The sequence below is a fragment of the Glandiceps talaboti genome, chromosome 17 (genome assembly GCF_964340395.1).
Source record: "Glandiceps talaboti chromosome 17, keGlaTala1.1, whole genome shotgun sequence".
Classification (NCBI taxonomy): domain Eukaryota; kingdom Metazoa; phylum Hemichordata; class Enteropneusta; family Spengelidae; genus Glandiceps; species Glandiceps talaboti.
This window is the reverse complement of record NC_135565.1, coordinates 1,852,995-1,876,336: the sequence shown is the minus strand read 5'-3', so window position 1 is coordinate 1,876,336 and position 23,342 is coordinate 1,852,995. Positions and strand designations below refer to the sequence as shown.

The 23,342-nt window shown below is 35.6% G+C and overlaps 1 protein-coding gene across 1 annotated transcript; it reads right to left on the bottom strand.

Moving 5' to 3' along the window:
- Positions 1–333: 333 nt before the first annotated feature.
- LOC144448728 (ADP-ribosylation factor-like protein 1) lies at positions 334–22,750 on the bottom strand. Its single transcript, XM_078139036.1, has 6 exons — positions 22,658–22,750; positions 17,226–17,363; positions 11,719–11,800; positions 7,373–7,484; positions 3,973–4,151; positions 334–2,013 (listed from the first exon to the last, which is right to left on the bottom strand). The coding sequence occupies exons 1-6, from the start codon at positions 22,659–22,661 to the stop codon at positions 1,983–1,985; spliced, it is 546 nt and encodes a 181-aa protein (XP_077995162.1). The 5' UTR covers positions 22,662–22,750; the 3' UTR covers positions 334–1,982.
- Positions 22,751–23,342: the final 592 nt, after the last annotated feature.

The following is a 23,342-nucleotide window of genomic DNA, read 5'->3' as shown; positions in this document are numbered from 1 at the left end:
AAACAACTCTTCCTCATATACAACCCCCTCCCCCCATCCACAACCCTCACAAATAACTCTCCCTCATACACATCCTTATTAATTACTCTCCCTCACACACAACCCTCAAACAAATTTCCATTATACACTAATTCTACCTCATACACCCCCACCCACCATAAAAAAAAACTCCCTTTCCCCCTCATACACCAATTCTACCTCAGATGTCAACCCGTCTTTTCCGGGAAAGAACATAAAGTTACACCATACCCATACTGCAACACTTGCATACTTTCAGTACAAAGAATGGACACATTACACTATAGTTAAACTGAAAGTTTATAATAATTCCATATTTATTTATGTATATCGTTGTCCAAAAGTTCCGCCTGAAGATGGTTTTAAGCCATTCTAGCTCTAAATAAATCTGAAATCCTTGCATCACTTTTGATACTTTCCTTTACAAAGACTGACATCTAATATCCTACAAAATGTCAAAACTAAAAGTGTCAATAATTCAAATGTATCCTCATGCATCCCCTCTATTAAGCAATCTAAGGATAATACATGATGAAAAACATGTTGATAAGTTTAGGAATCTGTTAGATGTGTACTGGTATTGTTATCAAATTAGTGACATTCACATACAATGCAAAATCAGAGATCAATGAGAAGAAAGTCCACTGATAAATGAATAATTATCATCAAATTTGCATATAGCCATGATAATACTAAATACTAAATACCTCAGATCATGCAATGGATATGTTATACTTGGCTCACTACCAGCTGACCAGCAAACTCATATAACCAAGGTGACAATAAGATTTGTCATATTTGCCATTAAAATGGATGGATGGACAGTACACCCCACATAATACGTTATCAAACCATATTACAATGGATGGATGGACAGTACACCCCACATAATACGTTATCAAACCATATTACAACTATTCAAGAATACTGGCCAAAACATCAATGAAAGAAAACAAACATGTACAAATTCACAATTAACAGGTGATATTATATTTAATACAGGGTTTTGATATCATATTTTATAAAATAACACAGTATTGGGAATTTCAACAACTTACATTAACCATCTGAGGATACATATCTACTCCCTAGGCAACCTAAGATTACATGCACGGCCGTTCTGAGGATACCTATCTACTCCCTAGGCAACCTAAGATTACATGCACAACTGCTGTGAGGATACATATCTACTCCCTAGGCAACCTAAGATTACATGCACAGCCGTTGTGAGGATACCTATCTACTCCCTAGGCAACCTAAGATTACATTCACGGCCGTTGCGAGGATACCTATCTACTCCCTAGGCAACCTAAGATTACATGCACGGCCGTTGTGAGGATACATATTTACTCCCTAGGCAACCTAAGATTACATGCACGGCCATTGTGAGGATACATATCTACTCCCTAGGCAACCTAAGATTACATGCACAGCCGTTGTAAAGATACATATCTACTCCCTAGGCAACCCAAGATTACATGCACAGCCGCTGTGAGGATACATATCTACTCCCTAGGCAACCTAGAATTACACAGCAGCTGCAAATATATAGATGTTGGGAATGACTCTCTATAAAACTTTACAAAAGTTAAAATTGCAATGAATAAACAAGTGGCTAAGCTGGGGAACATTGAAAGAGTTCCTAGTTCACCAAAGTTTATATAACTCATGCTTGATCATATCAAATTTGTCTGAGTCTATGAGAACTAAATAAGACATGAAAAAAATACAGCCAAATTATTGTCACCAAGTTTCATTAACCAATGACACTGAGAAAAATACAGAACCCTAACGTTACAAATTCACACACCCACAAGTAAGTTTTTTAACTGGATATATCTTAATTTGTAAATATCACCCAAAATACCAAATTTGTGAACATTATAGATAATAACAATAAAAGAGTGTTGGAATTTTGACATTCTTGTAGTATTAATTATACAGGGTCTGAGTAGCAACAACTGTTATTGTCTTGACTTCAATGCCTCTACAAGCCTGAAAAGAAGAAAAAACATCCTATAAATATTGCTGAATGTATAGTTTTAAAAAACAAGTTCTCTGTGGTCAAACACATGCTCCCCAACACAACATGTACTGCACTGTTAATTGATGTCTGAAATGTGACTAATTCATAAACTATCTACAGTTACCTACAATCATCTACAGTTACCTACAGTTACCTACAGTCATCTACAGTTACCTACAGTCATCTACAGTTACCTACAGTCATCTACAGTTACCTACAGTCATCTACAGTCATCTACAGTTACCTACAGTCATCTACAGTTACCTACAGTCATCTACAGTTACCTACAGTTATCTAGTCATCTACACTAACAGTTACCTACAGTTACCTACAGTCATCTACAGTCATCTACAGTTACCTACAGTTACTTCCAGATATCTGCAGTCATCTACAGTCATCTACAGTTACCTACAGTTACTTCCAGATATCTGCAGTCATCTAGTCATCTACAGTTACCTACAGTTACCTACAGTCATCTACAGTTACCTACAGTTATCTACAGTCATCTACAGTTACCTACAGTTACCTAGTCATCTACAGTCATCTACAGTTACCTACAGTTACTTCCAGATATCTGCAGTCATCTACAGTCATCTACAGTTACCTACAATCATCTACAGTCATCTACAGTTACTTCCAGATATCCGCAGTCATCTACAGTCATCTAGTTACCTACAGTCATCTACAGTTACCTACAGTTACTTCCAGATATCTGCAGTCATCTACAGCCATCTACAGTTACCTACAGTTACCTACAGTCATCTACAGTTACCTACAGTAATCTACAGTCATCTACAGTTACCTACAGTCATCTACAGTTACCTACAGTCATCTACAGTCATCTACAGTTACCTACAGTCATCTACAGTCATCTACAATTACCTACAGTTACTTCCAGATATCTGCAGTCATCTACAGTCATCTACAGTTACCTACAGTTACCTACAGTCACCTACAGTCATCTACAGTTACCTACAGTCATCTACAGTCATCTACAGTTACCTACAGTTACCTACATTCATCTACAGTCATCTACAATTACCTACAGTTACTTCCAGATATCTGCAGTCATCTACAGTCATCTACAGTTACCTACAGTCATCTACAGTTACCTACAGTTACCTACAGTCATCTACAGTTACCTACAGTTACCTACAGTCATCTACAGTCATCTACAGTTACCGACAGTCATCTACAGTTACCTACAGTCATCTACAGTTACCTACAGTTACCTACAGTCATCTACAGTTACCTACAGTTACTTCCAGATATCTACAGTCATCTAGTCATCTACAGTCATCTACAGTTATCTACAGTCATCTACAGTTACCTACAGTTACCTAGTCATCTACAGTTACCTACAGTTACTTCCAGATATCTACAGTCATCTACAGTCATCTACAGTTACCTAGTCATCTACAGTTACCTACAATCATCTAGTCATCTACAGTTCCTTCCAGATATCTGCAGTCATCTACAGTCACCTACAGTTACTTCCAGATATCTGCAGTCATCTACAGTCATCTACATGTACTTACAGTCATCTACAGTTACCTAGTCATCTACAGTCATCTACAGTTACCTACAGTCATCTACAGTCATCTACAGTTACCTACAGTTACTTCCAGATATCTGCAGTCATCTAGTCATCTAGTTATCTACAGTTATCTAATCATCTAATCATCAAGTCATCTACAGTTATCTAATCATCTACAGTCATCAAGTTATCTAGTTATCTGCAGTCATCTAATCATCTAGTCATCTACAGTTCTCTAGTCATCTACAGTCATCTGCAGTTATTTGCAGTCATCTAGTCATCTACAGTTATCTACAGTTATCTACACATAGTCATCACAATCCTAACATTACTGTGTCTTGTACATCATTCTTTTCTAGAAACAAAAATTGAATAACTATAGTAATCTCACCACTCCATCGCTGGATCAAGGCCTTCTCCTTTTGTAGCTGATGTTTTGAAAATCTGCCATTTTCTATTTTTGATTGCAGGAAGCCCCAAGGCATTGGCAACTTCAGACGGAGTCATTGCACCTTCCAAATCTTGTTTATTTGCAAACACTACTAAAATTGCCTTTTTAAGTTCCTCCTCCTACAAAAATGAGTTTGATAAGAACATGTTGAAAGAATTGCCTTTTTAAGTTCCTCCTCCTACAAAAATGAGTTTGATAAGAACATGTTGAAAGAATTGCCTTTTTAAGTTCCTCCTCCTACAAAAATGAGTTTGATAAGAACATGTTGAAAGAATTAACCATGTTGACAACCTAGTGACTACCTAGTGACAGTTACTGTCAATGTATTGGTTGAGAAGCTAGTGTTACTGTCAATGTATTGGTTGAGAAGCTAGTGTCAATGTATTGGTTGAGAACATAGTGTTACTGTCAATGTATTGGTTGAGAAGCTAGTGTTACTGTCAATGTATTGGTTGAGAAGCTAGCGTTACTGTCAATGTATTGGTTGAGAAGCTAGTGTCAATGTATTGGTTGAGAACATAGTGTTACTGTCAATGTATTGGTTGAGAAGCTAGTGTTACTGTCAATGTATTGGTTGAGAAGCTAGTGTTACTGTCAATGTATTGGTTGAGAAGCTAGTGTTACTGTCAATGTATTGGTTGAGAAGCTAGTGTTACTGTCAATGTATTGGTTGAGAAGCTAGTGTTACTGTCAATGTATTGGTTGAGAACCTAGTGTTACTGTCAATGTATTGGTTGAGAACCTAGTGTTACTGTCAATGTATTGGTTGAGAAGCTAGTGTCAATGTATTGGTTGAGAAGCTAGTGTCAATGTATTGGTTGAGAAGCTAGTGTTACTGTCAATGTATTGGTTGAGAAGCTAGCGTTACTGTCAATGTATTGGTTGAGAAGCTAGTGTTAATGTATTGGTTGAGAAGCTAGTGTTACTGTCAATGTATTGGTTGAGAACCTAGTGTTACTGTCAATGTATTGGTTGAGAACCTAGTGTTACTGTCAATGTATTGGTTGAGAACCTAGTGTTACTGTCAATGTATTGGTTGAGAAGCTAGTGTCAATGTATTGGTTGAGAACATAGTGTTACTGTCAATGTATTGGTTGAGAAGCTAGTGTTACTGTCAATGTATTGGTTGAGAACCTAGTGTTTCTGTCAATGTATTGGTTGAGAAGCTAGTGTTACTGTCAATGTATGGGTTGAGAAGCTAGTGTCAATGTATTGGTTGAGAAGCTAGTGTCAATGTATTGGTTGAGAACCTAGTGTTACTGTCAATGTATTGGTTGAGAAGCTAGTGTCAATGTATTGGTTGAGAAGCTAGTGTCAATGTATTGGTTGAGAAGCTAGTGTTACTGTCAATGTATTGGTTGAGAACCTAGTGTTGCTATCAATGTATTGGTTGAGAAGCTAGTGTTACTGTCAATGTATTGGTTGAGAAGCTAGTGTTATTGTCAATGTATTGGTTGAGAAGCTAGCGTTACTGTCAATGTATTGGTTGAGAACCTAGCGTTACTGTCAATGTATTGGTTGAGAAGCTAGTGTCAATGTATTGGTTGAGAAGCTAGTGTTACTGTCAATGTATTGGTTGAGAAGCTAGTGTTACTGTCAATGTATTGGTTGAGAACCTAGTGTTACTGTCAATGTATTGGTTGAGAAGCTAGTGTCAATGTATTGGTTGAGAAGCTAGTGTTACTGTCAATGTATTGGTTGAGAACCTAGTGTTACTGTCAATGTATTGGTTGAGAAGCTAGTGTCAATGTATTGGTTGAGAAACTAGTGTTACTGTCAATGTATTGGTTGAGAAGCTAGTGTTACTGTCAATGTATTGGTTGAGAACCTAGTGTTACTGTCAATGTATACGTTGAGAAGCTAGTGTTACTGTCAATGTATTGGTTGAGAAGCTAGTGTTACTGCCAATGTATTGGTTGAGAACATAGTGTTACTGTCAATGTATACGTTGAGAAGCTAGTGTTGCCATCAATGTATTGGTTGAGAACCTAGTGTTGCTATCAATGTATTGGTTGAGAAGCTAGTGTTACTATCAATGTATTGGTTGAGAAGCTATTGTTACTGTCAATGTATGGGTTGAGAACCTAGTGTTACTATCAATGTATTGGTTGAGAAGCTAGTGTTACTGTCAATGTATTGGTTGAGAACCTAGTGTTACTGTCAATGTATGGGTTGAGAACCTAGTGTTACTATCAATGTATGGGTTGAGAACCTAGTGTTACTGTCAATGTATTGGTTGAGAAGCTAGTGTTGCCATCAATGTATTGGTTGAGAACCTAGTGTTACTATCAATGTATTGGTTGAGAAGCTAGTGTTACTGTCAATGTATGGGTTGAGAAGCTAGTGTTACTGTCAATGTATTGGTTGAGAAGCTAGTGTTGCCATCAATGTATTGGTTGAGAACCTAGTGTTGCTATCAATGTATTGGTTGAGAAGCTAGTGTTACTATCAATGTATTGGTTGAGAAGCTAGTGTTACTGTCAATGTATTGGTTGAGAAGCTAGTGTTACTGTCAATGTATGGGTTGAGAAGCTAGTGTTACTGTCAATGTATTGGTTGAGAACCTAGTGTTTCTGTCAATGTATGGGTTGAGAACCTAGTGTTACTGTCAATGTATGGGTTGAGAAGCTAGTGTTACAGTCAATGTATTGGTTGAGAAGCTAGTGTTATTGTCAATGTATTGGTTGAGAAGCTAGCGTTACTGTCAATGTATTGGTTGAGAACCTAGTGTTACTGTCAATGCATGGGTTGAGAACCTAGTGTTGCTATCAATGTATGGGTTGTGAAGCTAGTGTTGCTATCAATGTATGGGTTGTGAAGCTAGTGTTGCTATCAATGTATGGGTTGTGAAGCTAGTGTTACTATCAATGTATGGGTTGAGAACCTAGTGTTACTGTCAATGTATTGGTTGAGAAGCTAGTGTTACTATCAATGTATTGGTTGAGAAGCTAGTGTTACTGTCAATGTATTGGTTGAGAACCTAGTGTTTCTGTCAATGTATTGGTTGAGAAGCTAGCATTACTGTCAATGTATTGGTTGAGAACCTAGTGTTACTATCAATGTATTGGTTGAGAAGCTAGTGTTGCTATCAATGTATTGGTTGAGAAGCTAGTGTTATTAAATAGGCTCGGGCTTCACCTAACACGTCAACAAAAGGTTAGCACAATGTGATCGATGAGGGCATACAGTACAGGGATACTAGTATACTAGTACAATTATGCAGTAGATACCGGTACATACAAAACAACCCAAGTTTTAGCTATTTATGTGAAGCTCCAGGACTGTGAGAGAGTCTAGCATTGCAACAAATTAGACTCAGAGAAATACAAGATGTACTCACCTCAAGCATTGCAACTAATTCAGATTTTGATATACCAATTCTGTCTCTATCACAACTATCAACTACATAAATAATAGCATCTGTGTTGGAATAATAACATCTCCAATATGGCCTGTAGTGAGAAAAATAGAAAAGTAGTCATGTAATGGACCTAGATGTTAAACATAACCTTTAAAGTACTTACTAGTACAGTATGCCCAAAATATAAAACCTCATGAAATGACAGGCTTACTTGTGAGTTTTATATCAAATTCTGGCCTATAGTTGGTTCTTTTCAGCACACCTGAACTATGCTCAGTGTTGCTATAGGCATGGTGAAATGGCTGTGTGCGTGTGTATGTGCAGATGTGTGTGTGTGTGTGTGTGTGTGTGTGTGTGTGTGTGTGTGTGTGTGTGTGTGTGTGTGTGTGTGTGTGTGTGTGTGTGTGTGTGTGTGTAAATGTCTTAGTCAAAACCGTCAGACCGATTGGCTTGGTATTTGGTTGGGACATTACTTATGGTGTGTAGATGGGGAATTGTTCAAATGAAAATGACTGCATCAGAGGTGTGTGTTTTGGGTTAAAAAATGTGACTTTGGGTCAAAAAACGTAAACTCCAAAACTACAAGGCAGATTGGCCTGAAATTTGGTGGGAACGTTCTTAGGGGTGTGTACATTAAGATTTGTTCATGACAGGATGATTCCATCAGGAATATGCAAATTAGGGCTAAAAATGTGTCTTTTTGGTCAAAAATCTTTAATTCCAAAACTACTGAGCAGATTCGACTGAAATTTAATGATGCATCTGGGGGTGTATAGACGAAGAAATATTAAGCATATAATGATCTCATCAGTGATATGCAAATTACATGTAAAAATGTGAATTTTGGTCAAAAATTTATATCTCAAAAAGTACTTGATCATTAAGACAAACTTGGTGAGATGTTTCTAGAAGTGTTATTCTGCAGACTTTCTTCAAAACATTTTGACACAATTGGTCCTAGCAACCATGACCACACCCTTAGCAACAACCAAATGGCAGTATATTTTGGTCAAATAACAATATCATTTGGTAGGCAAGTGAGTAAACATTCAAAAAATGTATGCAAATATCCCTAGTACCATGACCACGCCCATAGCAACAGCCAAACGATGGTGTTTTTCACAAAGATAACAGGGATTCTTAGACAAGTGAGTAAACATTCAAAAAATGTATGCAAATATGCCTGGCAACAAGACCACACCCATCGCAACAGCCAAATGATCATGTATATTATAAACATAACAGGGATTAATAGACAAGTGAATAAACATTAAAAAAATGTATGTAAATGTACCTAGCAACAAGACCACACCCATGGCAACAGCCAACTGATAATGTATATTGCAAAGATAACATCAGGGATTCATAGACAAGTGAACGAACATTCAAAAACTGTATGAAAATATGTCTAGCAACATGACCATGCCCTTAGCAACAGCCAAATGATCGTGTATATTGCAAAGATACAACAGGGTTGGATAGGCAACTAGATAGTCACTCAGCAAGTGAACACCTATACCTAGCATGGCTCACCATGTGGATAAACATTTTTAAAACTTTACAGTTGTGCTAAAAATGAAAACCTGCTCGGAATCCTCATGGCTATCGACTTTTAGAAGTCTTTTGATAGCCTAGAGTGGGACGCTCTATTGAATTCATTTTGTAAATGTAATTTTAGCCCCTCAATCCAAAATTGGATTCGCACCTTCTATGTCAATCCCTCTAGTTGTGTGATGAATCGGGGACAAAGTACATTGTGTACTGGATATTTTGATATTAAGAGAGGAGTCTGTCAGGGTCACCCTTTTTACTAATGCCCTCATAACCAGGCAATAAGTGTATATTAGACAAGATATCTACATGTACTAGTACTCTCATAACCAGGCAATAAGTGTATATTAGACAAGATATCTACATGTACTAGTAACCTCATAACAAGGCAATAAGTGTATATTAGACAAGATATCTACATGTACTAGTAACCTCATAACAAGGCAATAAGTGTATATTAGACAAGATGTCTACATGTACTAGTAATCTCATAACCAGGCAATAAGTGTATATTAGACAAGATATCTACATGTACTAGTACTCTCATAACAAGGCAATAAGTGTATATTAGACAAGATATCTACATGTACTAGTACTCTCATAACAAGGCAATAAGTGTATATTAGACAAGATATCTACATGTACTAGTACTCTCATAACCAGGCAATAAGTGTATATTAGACAAGATATCTACATGTACTAGTACTCTCATAACCAGGCAATAAGTGTATATTAGACAAGATATCTACATGTACTAGTACTCTCATAACAAGGCAATAAGTGTATATTAGACAAGATATCTACATGTACTAGTACTCTCATAACAAGGCAATAAGTGTATATTAGACAAGATATCTACATGTACTAGTACTCTCATAACAAGGCAATAAGTGTATATTAGACAAGATATCTACATGTACTAGTACTCTCATAACAAGGCAATAAGTGTATATTAGACAAGATATCTACATGTACTAGTACCCTCATAACCAGGCAATAAGTGTATATTAGACAAGATATCTACATGTACTAGTACCCTCATAACCAGGCAATAAGTGTATATTAGACAAGATATCTACATGTACTAGTACTCTCATAACCAGGCAATAAGTGTATATTAGACAAGATATCTACATGTACTAGTACTCTCATAACAAGGCAATAAGTGTATATTAGACAAGATATCTACATGTACTAGTACTCTCATAACAAGGCAATAAGTGTATATTAGACAAGATATCTACATGTACTAGTACCCTCATAACCAGGCAATAAGTGTATATTAGACAAGATGTCTACATGTACTAGTACTCTCATAACAAGGCAATAAGTGTATATTAGACAAGATATCTACATGTACTAGTACCCTCATAACCAGGCAATAAGTGTATAATAGACAAGATATCTACATGTACCCTCATAACAAGGCAATAAGTGTATATTAGACAAGATATCTACATGTACTAGTACTCTCATAACCAGGCAATAAGTGTATATTAGACAAGATATCTACATGTACTAGTACTCTCATAACAAGGCAATAAGTGTATATCAGACAAGATATCTACATGTACTATTACTCTCATAACAAGGCAATAAGTGTATATTAGACAAGATATCTACATGTACTAGTACCCTCATAACCAGGCAATAAGTGTATAATAGACAAGATATCTACATGTACTAGTACTCTCATAACCAGGCAATAAGTGTATATTAGACAAGATATCTACATGTACTAGTACTCTCATAACCAGGCAATAAGTGTATATTAGACAAGATATCTACATGTACTAGTAATCTCATAACCAGGCAATAAGTGTATATTAGACAAGATATCTACATGTACTAGTACTCTCATAACAAGGCAATAAGTGTATATTAGACAAGATATCTACATGTACTAGTAATCTCATAACCAGGCAATAAGTGTATATTAGACAAGATATCTACATGTACTAGTACTCTCATAACCAGGCAATAAGTGTATATTAGACAAGATATCTACATGTACTAGTACTCTCATAACCAGGCAATAAGTGTATATTAGACAAGATATCTACATGTACTAGTACTCTCATAACCAGGCAATAAGTGTATATTAGACAAGATATCTACATGTACTAGTACTCTCATAACAAGGCAATAAGTGTATATTAGACAAGATATCTACATGTACTAGTACTCTCATAACCAGGCAATAAGTGTATATTAGACAAGATATCTACATGTACTAGTACTCTCATAACAAGGCAATAAGTGTATATTAGACAAGATATCTACATGTACTAGTACTCTCATAACAAGGCAATAAGTGTATATTAGACAAGATATCTACATGTACTAGTACTCTCATAACAAGGCAATAAGTGTATATTAGACAAGATATCTACATGTACTAGTACTCTCATAACAAGGCAATAAGTGTATATTAGACAAGATATCTACATGTACTAGTACTCTCATAACCAGGCAATAAGTGTATATTAGACAAGATATCTACATGTACTAGTACCCTCATAACCAGGCAATAAGTGTATATTAGACAAGATATCTACATGTACTAGTACTCTCATAACAAGGCAATAAGTGTATATTAGACAAGATATCTACATGTACTAGTACCCTCATAACCAGGCAATAAGTGTATATTAGACAAGATGTCTACATGTACTAGTACTCTCATAACCAGGCAATATGTGTATATTAGACAAGATATCTACATGTACCCTCATAACAAGGCAATAAGTGTATAATGTACAATAACAACTTACCTTATACTTGTCTGTCCTCCTAAATCCCATACTTGAAATTTTAAGTTGTTATATGTGACTGTTTCTACATTAAATCCAATTGCTGAAAATATCAATAAAATGAGTTTATTTTGTATGATATACAGTAAAACTGAAGCCAAGTACTATTTCACCATGTCATGTCATGTACTATAACAACCACACCAAATATTACATATATGTTGTCTATTTCACCATGTCATGTCATGTACTATAACAACCACACCAAGTATTACATATATGTTGTCTATTTCACCATGTCATGTCATGTACTATAACAACCACACCATGTATTACATATATGTTGTCTATTTCACCATGTCATGTCATGTACTATAACAACCACACCAAGTATTACATATATGTTGTCTATTTCACCATGTCATGTCATGTACTATAACAACCACACCAAATATTACATATATGTTGTCTATTTCACCATGTCATGTCATGTACTATAACAACCACACCAAGTATTACATATATGTTGTCTATTTCACCATGTCATGTCATGTACTATAACAACCACACCAAGTATTACATATATGTTGTCTATTTCACCATGTCATGTCATGTACTATAACAACCACACCAAGTATTACATATATGTTGTCTATTTCACCATGTCATGTCATGTACTATAACAACCACACCAAGTATTACATATATGTTGTCTATTTCACCATGTCATGTCATGTACTATAACAACCACACCAAGTATTACATATATGTTGTCACTTTATGATCAAATTTGTTGTCTGAAAGCCACATTCATCCATGTAAAGAATCAACAAAAAGGTCTAATGAATGTCTATGAACTGTTACTACACCCTATGCACTGACAAGAGTATGAGGAGTGTGGTGCTGTATATAATTTTACACACAACTCTTTCTGATTTGTACATCACATCCTTGAAGTCAGACAAATCTCACAAGTGTACATGGTTTTGTAAAATCTTATATGCATGTAGACTTGCAAAGCATAGACTGACATTGATGAGACTTTCTTGAAATACATGCAGAACATTTGTAACAAAACTAAAGAAAATATTTTCACTTGTTATAACTCTTACCAAAGATATACATGTAGGTTTTTCTGACTAGGTATTACATAAGAAATTTATATATCAAAACTCTTCATACAAACTGACTACCTAAATTGGTGATACTGTCAGTATTTTACTCAAAACCATGCCTTTAATTTAATTGCTGCTGTATTTTTATGTAACATTTACAACTTTCATTTCAACATTTAGAACTTTCATTTCATTCTTAAGGCCTAAAAATATATATAGCACCAATACTACCAATAGTTGTACTGACAAGTACTGGGCTATAGTTGTACTGACAAGTACTGGGCTATAGTTGAACTGACAAGTACCGGGCTACAGTTGTACTGACAAGTACTGGGCTACAGTTGTACTGACAAGTACTGGGCTACAGTTGTACTGACAAGTACTGGGCTACAGTTGTACTGACAAGTACTGGGCTATAGTTCTAATGACAGTTACTGGGCTATAGTTGTACTGACAGTTACTGGGCTATAGTTGTACTGACAAGTACTGGGCTATAGTTGTACTGACAAGTACTGGGCTATAGTTCTAATGACAGTTACTGGGCTATAGTTGTACTGAAAGTTACTGGGCTATAGTTGTACTGAAAGTTACTGGGCTATAGTTGTACTGACAGTTACTGGGCTATAGTTGTACTGACAAGTACTGAGCTATAGTTCTAATGACAGTTACTTGGCTATAGTTCTACTGACAGTTACTTGGCTATAGTTCTAATGACAGTTACTTGGCTATAGTTCTAATGACAGTTACTTGGCTATAGTTCTAATGACAGTTACTTGGCTATAGTTCTAATGACAGTTACTTGGCTATAGTTCTAATGACAGTTACTTGGCTATAGTTCAAATGACAGTTACTTGGCTATAGTTCTAATGACAGTTACTTGGCTATAGTTCTAATGACAGTTACTGGGTTATAATTCTACTAACAGTTACTTGGCTATAGTTCTAATGACAGTTACTTGGCTATAGTTCTAATGACAGTTACTTGGCTATAGTTCTAATGACAGTTACTTGGCTATAGTTCTAATGACAGTTACTTGGCTATAGTTCTAATGACAGTTACTTGGCTATAGTTCTAATGACAGTTACTGAGCTATAGTTCTAATGACAGTTACTTGGCTATAGTTCTAATGACAGTTACTTGGCTATAGTTCTAATGACAGTTACTGGGCTATAGTTCTAATGACAGTTACTGGGCTATAGTTCTAATGACAGTTACTTGGCTATAGTTCTAATGACAGTTACTTGGTTATAGTTCTAATGACAGTTACTTGGCTATAGTTCTAATGACAGTTACTTGGCTATAGTTCTAATGACAGTTACTGGGCTATAGTTCTAATGACAGTTACTTGGCTATAGTTCTAATGACAGTTACTTGGCTATAGTTCTAATGACAGTTACTTGGCTATAGTTCTAATGACAGTTACTTGGCTATAGTTCTAATGACAGTTACTTGGCTATAGTTCTAATGACAGTTACTTGGCTATAGTTCTAATGACAGTTACTTGGCTATAGTTCTAATGACAGTTACTTGGCTATAATTCTAATGACAGTTACTGAGCTATAGTTCTAATGACAGTTACTTGGCTATAGTTCTAATGACAGTTACTTGGCTATAATTCTAATGACAGTTACTGAGCTATAGTTCTAATGACAGTTACTTGGCTATAGTTCTACTGACAGTTACTTGGCTATAGTTCTAATGACAGTTACTTGGCTATAGTTCTAATGACAGTTACTTGGCTATAGTTCTAATGACAGTTACTTGGCTATAGTTCTAATGACAGTTACTTGGCTATAGTTCTAATGACAGTTACTTGGCTATAGTTCTAATGACAGTTACTGAGCTATAGTTCTAATGACAGTTACTTGGCTATAATTCTAATGACAGTTACTGGGCTATAGTTCTAATGACAGTTACTTGGCTATAGTTCTAATGACAGTTACTTGGCTATAGTTCTAATGACAGTTACTTGGCTATAGTTCTAATGACAGTTACTGGGCTATAGTTCTAATGACAGTTACTGGGCTATAGTTCTAATGACAGTTACTTGGCTATAGTTCTAATGACAGTTACTTGGCTATAGTTCTACTGACAGTTACTGGGCTATAGTTCTAATGACAGTTACTGGGCTATAGTTCTAATGACAGTTACTTGGCTATAGTTCTAATGACAGTTACTTGGCTATAGTTCTAATGACAGTTACTTGGCTATAGTTCTAATGACAGTTACTTGGCTATAGTTCTAATGACAGTTACTGGGCTATAGTTCTAATGACAGTTACTTGGTTATAGTTCTAATGACAGTTACTGAGCTATAGTTCTAATGACAGTTACTTGGCTATAGTTCTAATGACAGTTACTGGGCTATAGTTCTAATGACAGTTACTTGGCTATAGTTCTAATGACAGTTACTTGGCTATAATTCTAATGACAGTTACTGGGCTATAGTTCTAATGACAGTTACTTGGCTATAGTTCTAATGACAGTTACTTGGCTATAGTTCTAATGACAGTTACTTGGCTATAGTTCTAATGACAGTTACTGGGCTATAGTTCTAATGACAGTTACTTGGCTATAGTTCTAATGACAGTTACTTGGCTATAGTTCTAATGACAGTTACTGAGCTATAGTTCTAATGACAGTTACTGGGTTATAGTTCTACTGACAGTTACTGGGTTATAGTTCTAATGACAGTTACTTGGCTATAGTTCTAATGACAGTTACTTGGCTATAGTTCTAATGACAGTTACTGGGCTATAGTTCTAATGACAGTTACTTGGCTATAGTTCTAATGACAGTTACTTGGCTATAGTTCTAATGACAGTTACTGGGCTATAGTTCTAATGACAGTTACTTGGCTATAGTTCTACTGACAGTTACTTGGCTATAGTTCTAATGACAGTTACTTGGCTATAGTTCTAATGACAGTTACTTGGCTATAGTTCTAATGACAGTTACTGGGCTATAGTTCTAATGACAGTTACTTGGCTATAGTTCTAATGACAGTTACTGGGCTATAGTTCTAATGACAGTTACTTGGCTATAGTTCTACTGACAGTTACTGGGCTATAGTTCTAATGACAGTTACTTGGCTATAGTTCTAATGACAGTTACTGGGCTATAGTTCTAATGACAGTTACTGGGCTATAGTTCTACTGACAGTTACTGGGCTATAGTTCTAATGACAGTTACTTGGCTATAGTTCTAATGACAGTTACTTGGCTATAGTTCTAATGACAGTTACTGGGCTATAGTTCTAATGACAGTTACTTGGCTATAGTTCTAATGACAGTTACTGGGCTATAGTTCTAATGACAGTTACTTGGCTATAGTTCTAATGACAGTTACTTGGCTATAGTTCTACTGACAGTTACTTGGCTATAGTTCTAATGACAGTTACTTGGCTATAGTTCTAATGACAGTTACTTGGCTATAGTTCTAATGACAGTTACTTGGCTATAGTTCTAATGACAGTTACTTGGCTATAGTTCTAATGACAGTTACTTGGCTATAGTTCTAATGACAGTTACTTGGCTATAGTTCTACTGACAGTTACTTGGCTATAGTTCTAATGACAGTTACTTGGCTATAGTTCTAATGACAGTTACTTGGCTATAGTTCTAATGACAGTTACTTGGCTATAGTTCTAATGACAGTTACTTGGCTATAATTCTAATGACAGTTACTGAGCTATAGTTCTAATGACAGTTACTGGGCTATAGTTCTAATGACAGTTACTTGGCTATAGTTCTACTGACAGTTACTGGGCTATAGTTCTAATGACAGTTACTGGGCTATAGTTCTAATGACAGTTACTTGGCTATAGTTCTAATGACAGTTACTGGGTTATAATTCTAATGACAGTTACTTGGCTATAGTTCTAATGACAGTTACTGGGCTATAGTTCTAATGACAGTTACTTGGCTATAGTTCTAATGACAGTTACTGGGCTATAGTTCTAATGACAGTTACTTGGCTATAGTTCTAATGACAGTTACTGGGCTATAGTTCTAATGACAGTTACTGGGCTATAGTTCTAATGACAGTTACTTGGCTATAGTTCTAATGACAGTTACTTGGCTATAGTTCTAATGACAGTTACTGAGCTATAGTTCTAATGACAGTTACTTGGCTATAGTTCTAATGACAGTTACTTGGCTATAGTTCTAATGACAGTTACTTGGCTATAGTTCTAATGACAGTTACTTGGCTATAATTCTAATGACAGTTACTGAGCTATAGTTCTAATGACAGTTACTTGGCTATAGTTCTAATGACAGTTACTTGGCTATAGTTCTACTGACAGTTACTGAGCTATAGTTCTACTGACAGTTACTGGGTTATAATTCTACTAACAGTTACTTGGCTATAGTTCTACTGACAGTTACTGGGGTTATGATAAAACCAAACTTACTTGGAATAGTTGTGACCACTTCTCCTACTTGCAACCTGTATAAAATTGTAGTTTTACCCGCTCCATCCAAACCAAGAATTAAAATTCTCATTTCTTTTGCCCCAAACAGGCCAGCAAATAAACTGGAGAAAAAGCTCCCTGACGTATGATAAAGAAAAGATAAATAATGTTAATTTAAAGTAACTTAAACAAGTTACAAAGTATAGTAGATGTGATTGCATCAAGCATCATAAAATACTGTTGGGTGGTGCAATTTAGGGAAACGATCTTTTCCAGACAACCTGCAGTACCTCTGTTTGACACCGTTGCACCTTGCTGTTCCAGGCCATACATGTATGGTGCCGCAGCGGTGTACATGTATTTATGGAAAACACACATACATGTATGGTGCCGCAGCGATGTACATGTATTTATGGAAAACAAACATACATGTATGGTGCTGCAGCGGTGTACATGAATTTATGGAAAACACACATACATGTATGGTGCTGCAGTAGTGTACATGTATTTATGGAAAACAATCATACATGTATGGTGCTGCAGTAGTGTACATGTATTTATGGAAAACACACATACATGTATGGTGCTGCAGTAGTGTACATGTATTTATGGAACACACACATACATGTATGGTGCTGCAGTAGTGTACATGTATTTATGGAACACACACATACATGTATGGTGCTGCAGTAGTGTACATGTATTTATGGAACACACACATACATGTATGGTGCCGCAGTGGTGTACATGTATTTATGGAAAACAAACATACATGTATGGTGCCGCAGCGGTGTACATGTATTTATGGAAAACACACATACATGTATGGTGCTGCAGTAGTGTACATGTATTTATGGAACACACACATACATGTATGGTGCTGCAGCGGTGTACATGTATTTATGGAAAACACACATACATGTATGGTGCTGCAGCGGTGTACATGTATTTATGGAAAACACACATACATGTATGGTGCTGCAGCGGTGTACATGTATTTATGGAAAACACACATACATGTATGGTGCTGCAGTAGTGTACATGTATTTATGGAAAACACACATACATGTATGGTGCTGCAGCGGTGTACATGTATTTATGGAAAACACACATACATGTACTCATGAGTTGAAGGAAGTCTTCAAAGACGTGAATAATAATGAAGTATGTTAACTGACGTTTGTGTGCTGCAGCAATTATCATAATACAATTAAAAGGTTTGTGTGCTGCAGCAATTATCATAATACAATTAAAAGGTTTGTGTGCTGCAGCAATTATCATAATGCAATTAAAGTGTTTTGGTGCTGCAGCAATTATCATAATACATTTTTTTTGTACAATTAAAGTGTTTTGGCGCTGCAGCAATTATCATAATACAATTAAAGTGTTTTGGTGCTGCAGCAATTATCATAATACAATTAAAAGGTTTGTGTGCTGCAGCAATTATCATAATACAATTAAAAGGTTTGTGTGCTGCAGCAATTATCATAATGCAATTAAAGTGTTTTGGTGCTGCAGCAATTATCATAATACATTTTTTTTGTACAATTAAAGTGTTTTGGCGCTGCAGCAATTATCATAATACAATTAAAGTGTTTTGGTGCTGCAGCAATTATCATAATACAATTAAAGTGTTTTGGTGCTGCAGCAATTATTATAATGAACATTTCCTCTATAATTTCGAGTGTGACCTGACAACACTTTATAGGAACCGTTGATGACAGCATGACACACATTTAAATTCATCATATGGCAGGGTTGACCCTTGATCTTGCTGTTTGTACAGGCCTTCACATTGAAGCATTTTTGGAATCAGAAGCCCAACGCATCCAGTCTTTTCGACCCCAGAGATTCGTCAGAGCACTAGAGCTTAGGAATTCCGATGAAGAAGAAGAGATGGAAACAATCCAGCAGGTGAGAGAGAGAATTCCGGTGAAGAAGAAGAGATGGAAACAATCCAGCAGGTGAGAGAGAGACATCAGAGAAACAACACAAAAGGGCAGACTATCCCACAACAGATTTTAGCCATACAGCTGTTGCCATAATACATATCAGTCAGACACCAAGCCAACAGTATTGTGTGGAAAACACCAATCTTAAACTCAAGTTTGCTAGGTAATTTGCTGATCAAATAATTTTGGTCTCCTATTGCCAAAGTAGTGAGACACTCAGCCATCAGTATGCATTGATACAGCAAGGCAGTATAACACTTGTTACACTGTATCCAATAGTAGTAGACATGCAGTCTCATGCTACAGGACATTCTATTTATGCTACATGTACATTTAACTATTGATGTCATAGAATTCATACTGTCAGTACAACTACATATAACTATTGATGTCATAGAATTCATACTGTCAGTACAACTACATATAACTATTGATGTCATAGAATTCATACTGTCAGTACAACTACATATAACTATTGATGTCATAGAATTCATACTGTCAGTACAACTACATATAACTATTGATGTCATAGAATTCATACTGTCAGTACAACTACATATAACTATTGATGTCATAGAATTCATACTGTCAGTACAACTACATATAACTATTGATGTCATAGAATTCATACTGTCAGTACAACTACATATAACTATTGATGTCATAGAATTCATACTGTCAGTACAACTACATATAACTATTGATGTCATAGAATTCATACTGTCAGTACAACTACATATAACTATTTATGTCATAGAATTCATACTGTCAGTACAACTACATATAACTATTGATGTCATAGAATTCATACTGTCAGTACAACTACATATAACTATTGATGTCATAGAATTCATACTGTCAGTACAACTACATATAACTATTGATGTCATAGAATTCATACTGTCAGTACAACTACATATAACTATTGATGTACATGACTTTAATATCCAAATATGTGGAGAAACACTAAAAACAAATCTTAGATTTGCCTTTTTTTGTCCATTTTTTAATTAATGGAAATTTACATATATGTTGACACTTTGGTTACATATGGTGACATGTATTGAATAGTTTACTCTAGATAATAATAACTAACTATATTTGACATTCTTTACTTTACATCATTCATGGTGGTATTTGATATTCTTTACTTTACATCATTCATGGTGGTATTTGATATTCTTTACTTTACATCATTCATGGTGGTATTTGATATTCTTTACTTTACATCATTTATGGTGGTATTTGATATTCTTTACTTTACATCATTCATGGTGATATTTGATATTCTTTACTTTACATCATTCATGGTGGTATTTGATATCCTTTACTTTACATCATTCATGGTGGTATTTGATATTCTTTACTTTACATCATTCATGGTGGTATTTGATATTCTTTACTTTACATCATTCATGGTGGTATTTGATATTCTTTACTTTACATCATTCATGGTGGTATTTGATATTCTTTACTTTACATCATTTATGGTGGTATTTGATATTCTTTACTTTACATCATTCATGGTGGTATTTGATATTCTTTACTTTACATCATTCATGGTGGTTTGTAAGTAGTAATTCAGTCAGGAAGACATTATGCAAAAAATGTACATCTATTAGACACTTATTTTTCTACTTGTACATGTAGCGATATAAATAGCATATCCAGCCATCTTTGCTGATGTCATACAACATAAAATATGACTTTATCAAAAGTAATAATAATAGCATACATTGTACTTCATTATGATTTTGAAAGGTACATGTGTGGCTTTGGTAACAGATGTTGCCATAACATAAGATGTACTACATTTACATGTATCTACACAACAAACACATCAGTGTTCTCCCTGGACAAGGTAACAGTGGCACCACACCCTTTTGTAATTTCTGAGTGCCCCTTTTTTAAAATAGAAACAAAATAATTCCAAAGAACTATTTTCCAATAAAAGTGAGAAAAAATCCTTGAAAACTGTCACATTGATCAGATTGACCAATACTGGAGAAAAAGAAGAGATATGGTTCAAGTATTTTAAGATTGTCAACAACACTGATCAGTGCAATTTAAATTTCCAATCACCAGGACAACAACAGTCAATCACCAGGACAACAACAGTCAATCACCAGGACAACAACAGTCAACTAGGGGACATCATCACAAACTGTACAAACAATATGCTAAACTGGACATCAGGAAACATTTCTTCACCAAGAGTCATTGACCAATGGAATAAACTGCTGGACTTTGTTATATCATCAACATCTGTGAATCATTTCAAGAACAATTACGATATCTACATGTACATGAAGGAACAGAGAGATACATATAATATGTAAGGGTTACTAGTCCCATTAAAATCATAGACAGTGTCCATGGTTAAACAAACTGAACTAAACATGTACATGAAGGAACAGAGAGATATAATATGTAAGGTCCCATTCAATTCATAGACAGTGTCTATGTTAAACAAACTGAACTAAACATGTACATGAAGGAACAGAGAGATATAATATGTAAGGTCCCATTCAATTCATAGACAGTGTCTATGTTAAACAAACTGAACTAAACATGTACATGAAGGAACAGAGAGATATAATTTGTAAGGTCCCATTCAATTCATAGACAGTGTCTATGTTAAACAAACTGAACTAAACATGTACATGAAGGAACAGAGAGATATAATATGTAAGGTCCCATTCAATTCATAGACAGTGTCTATGTTAAACAAACTGAACTAATTGATCATCGACTCATCAATTTGTGCTCAATAAAAAACTACACATGAAGTAATTACTCTGTATGAATATATAGATAGTTTACAGGTGACAAGTATATGAAACCTGGTTCAGTGGTTGTACATGTAACTTGTATGGAACTTGTTTAGACCATGGATGTATTAGTATTAGTGAGACTAATACATCCATGTTTAGACTAACACTTGTACTTACTGACACAATCAATTCACACACTACCAGATAGCTTACAAAATGCTTTGCAACAGGTTTCTTACTATCAAAATTGAAATGTGTACCGTCCCGGAAAACTAGCCTGTAATCTAGTATACACAAATACATTACACTAATAGTAAAACAACTTCATAGGAAATAGTAACAACACAAATTTCAAATAACTGTCGGCGTTCATTTTACAGGCAAATAGTGCAACAATTCGACATACAACAGAAAATACATGTATCTAGTAAAGCAATAAAGTATACGAGTGCTTTGTATTCGTGTCTTTGCCTCCAGTCAACACATAAACAAATTTTGTTAACGGGAACCAAACAAGGCCCTACAAATATAGATAATAGAGTACTACTCGTACTCGTTCAACATTTTCAAGCAGTGGAAAAAACTACCTTCCGTTTTTCCAAAGGCAAGTCCCTTAGACTCACGCACTGAAAGCATACACACGTTCAAAGACCTAAGTATAAAATGTATGCATGGGGAATAGGAAAATATTTTCTTTTCTACTCACCCATTTTCACGAATCTACAACAACCTCCAGCGTGTCACTTTTCAGATGAGATCACTGGGAGCTACGCATGCGTGTTAGACCAATGACGTAAAGCAACCAGTTAAAACGCAATGCGCATGTGTCACCTTTGACCCGCATTCCCACCTGAGGTCGAGCCGCGCAAGTGATATAAATGTGCATGCTACCACCGTAGCCGAGGCCGAAGGAAAGTACAAAAGAAGTGCGCACATGCACACTGCATTTTCCGCGAGTAACAGTAGTCTTGAAAGTCTCCTTCATTTGAAGATAGCAAGTCGCAATAATGTCAGAGGGTGAAACTCCAAACAAAAGACGGAAAAAGTCGTTCAACGTGAGGTCGCCTGCTGCAAGCAGTGACTCCGAAGATGCGCTCGATCTCATTTTAAGTTTACATCTTATATTAAAACATTTACTGATAAAACGGCAGATCTCTTTTTGGAATATTTGGTGGCCCTGAAAAACTATTAAACTAGGTACGCAGTTTAAGATCCACTCTTTGAAGATCTACTTTCAATAATGATAATTGTGTTCGACGTTGTCTTTGGTTAAAATGTTGTTTGGTATAATATATCTCATTGCACTGACACTAGCGTTATTCCGCAATCATTTTGAAGCGACAATTTGCTATGGAAAGAATGGCCCTGAATTTGTAGTAAAGAGCTGTAAC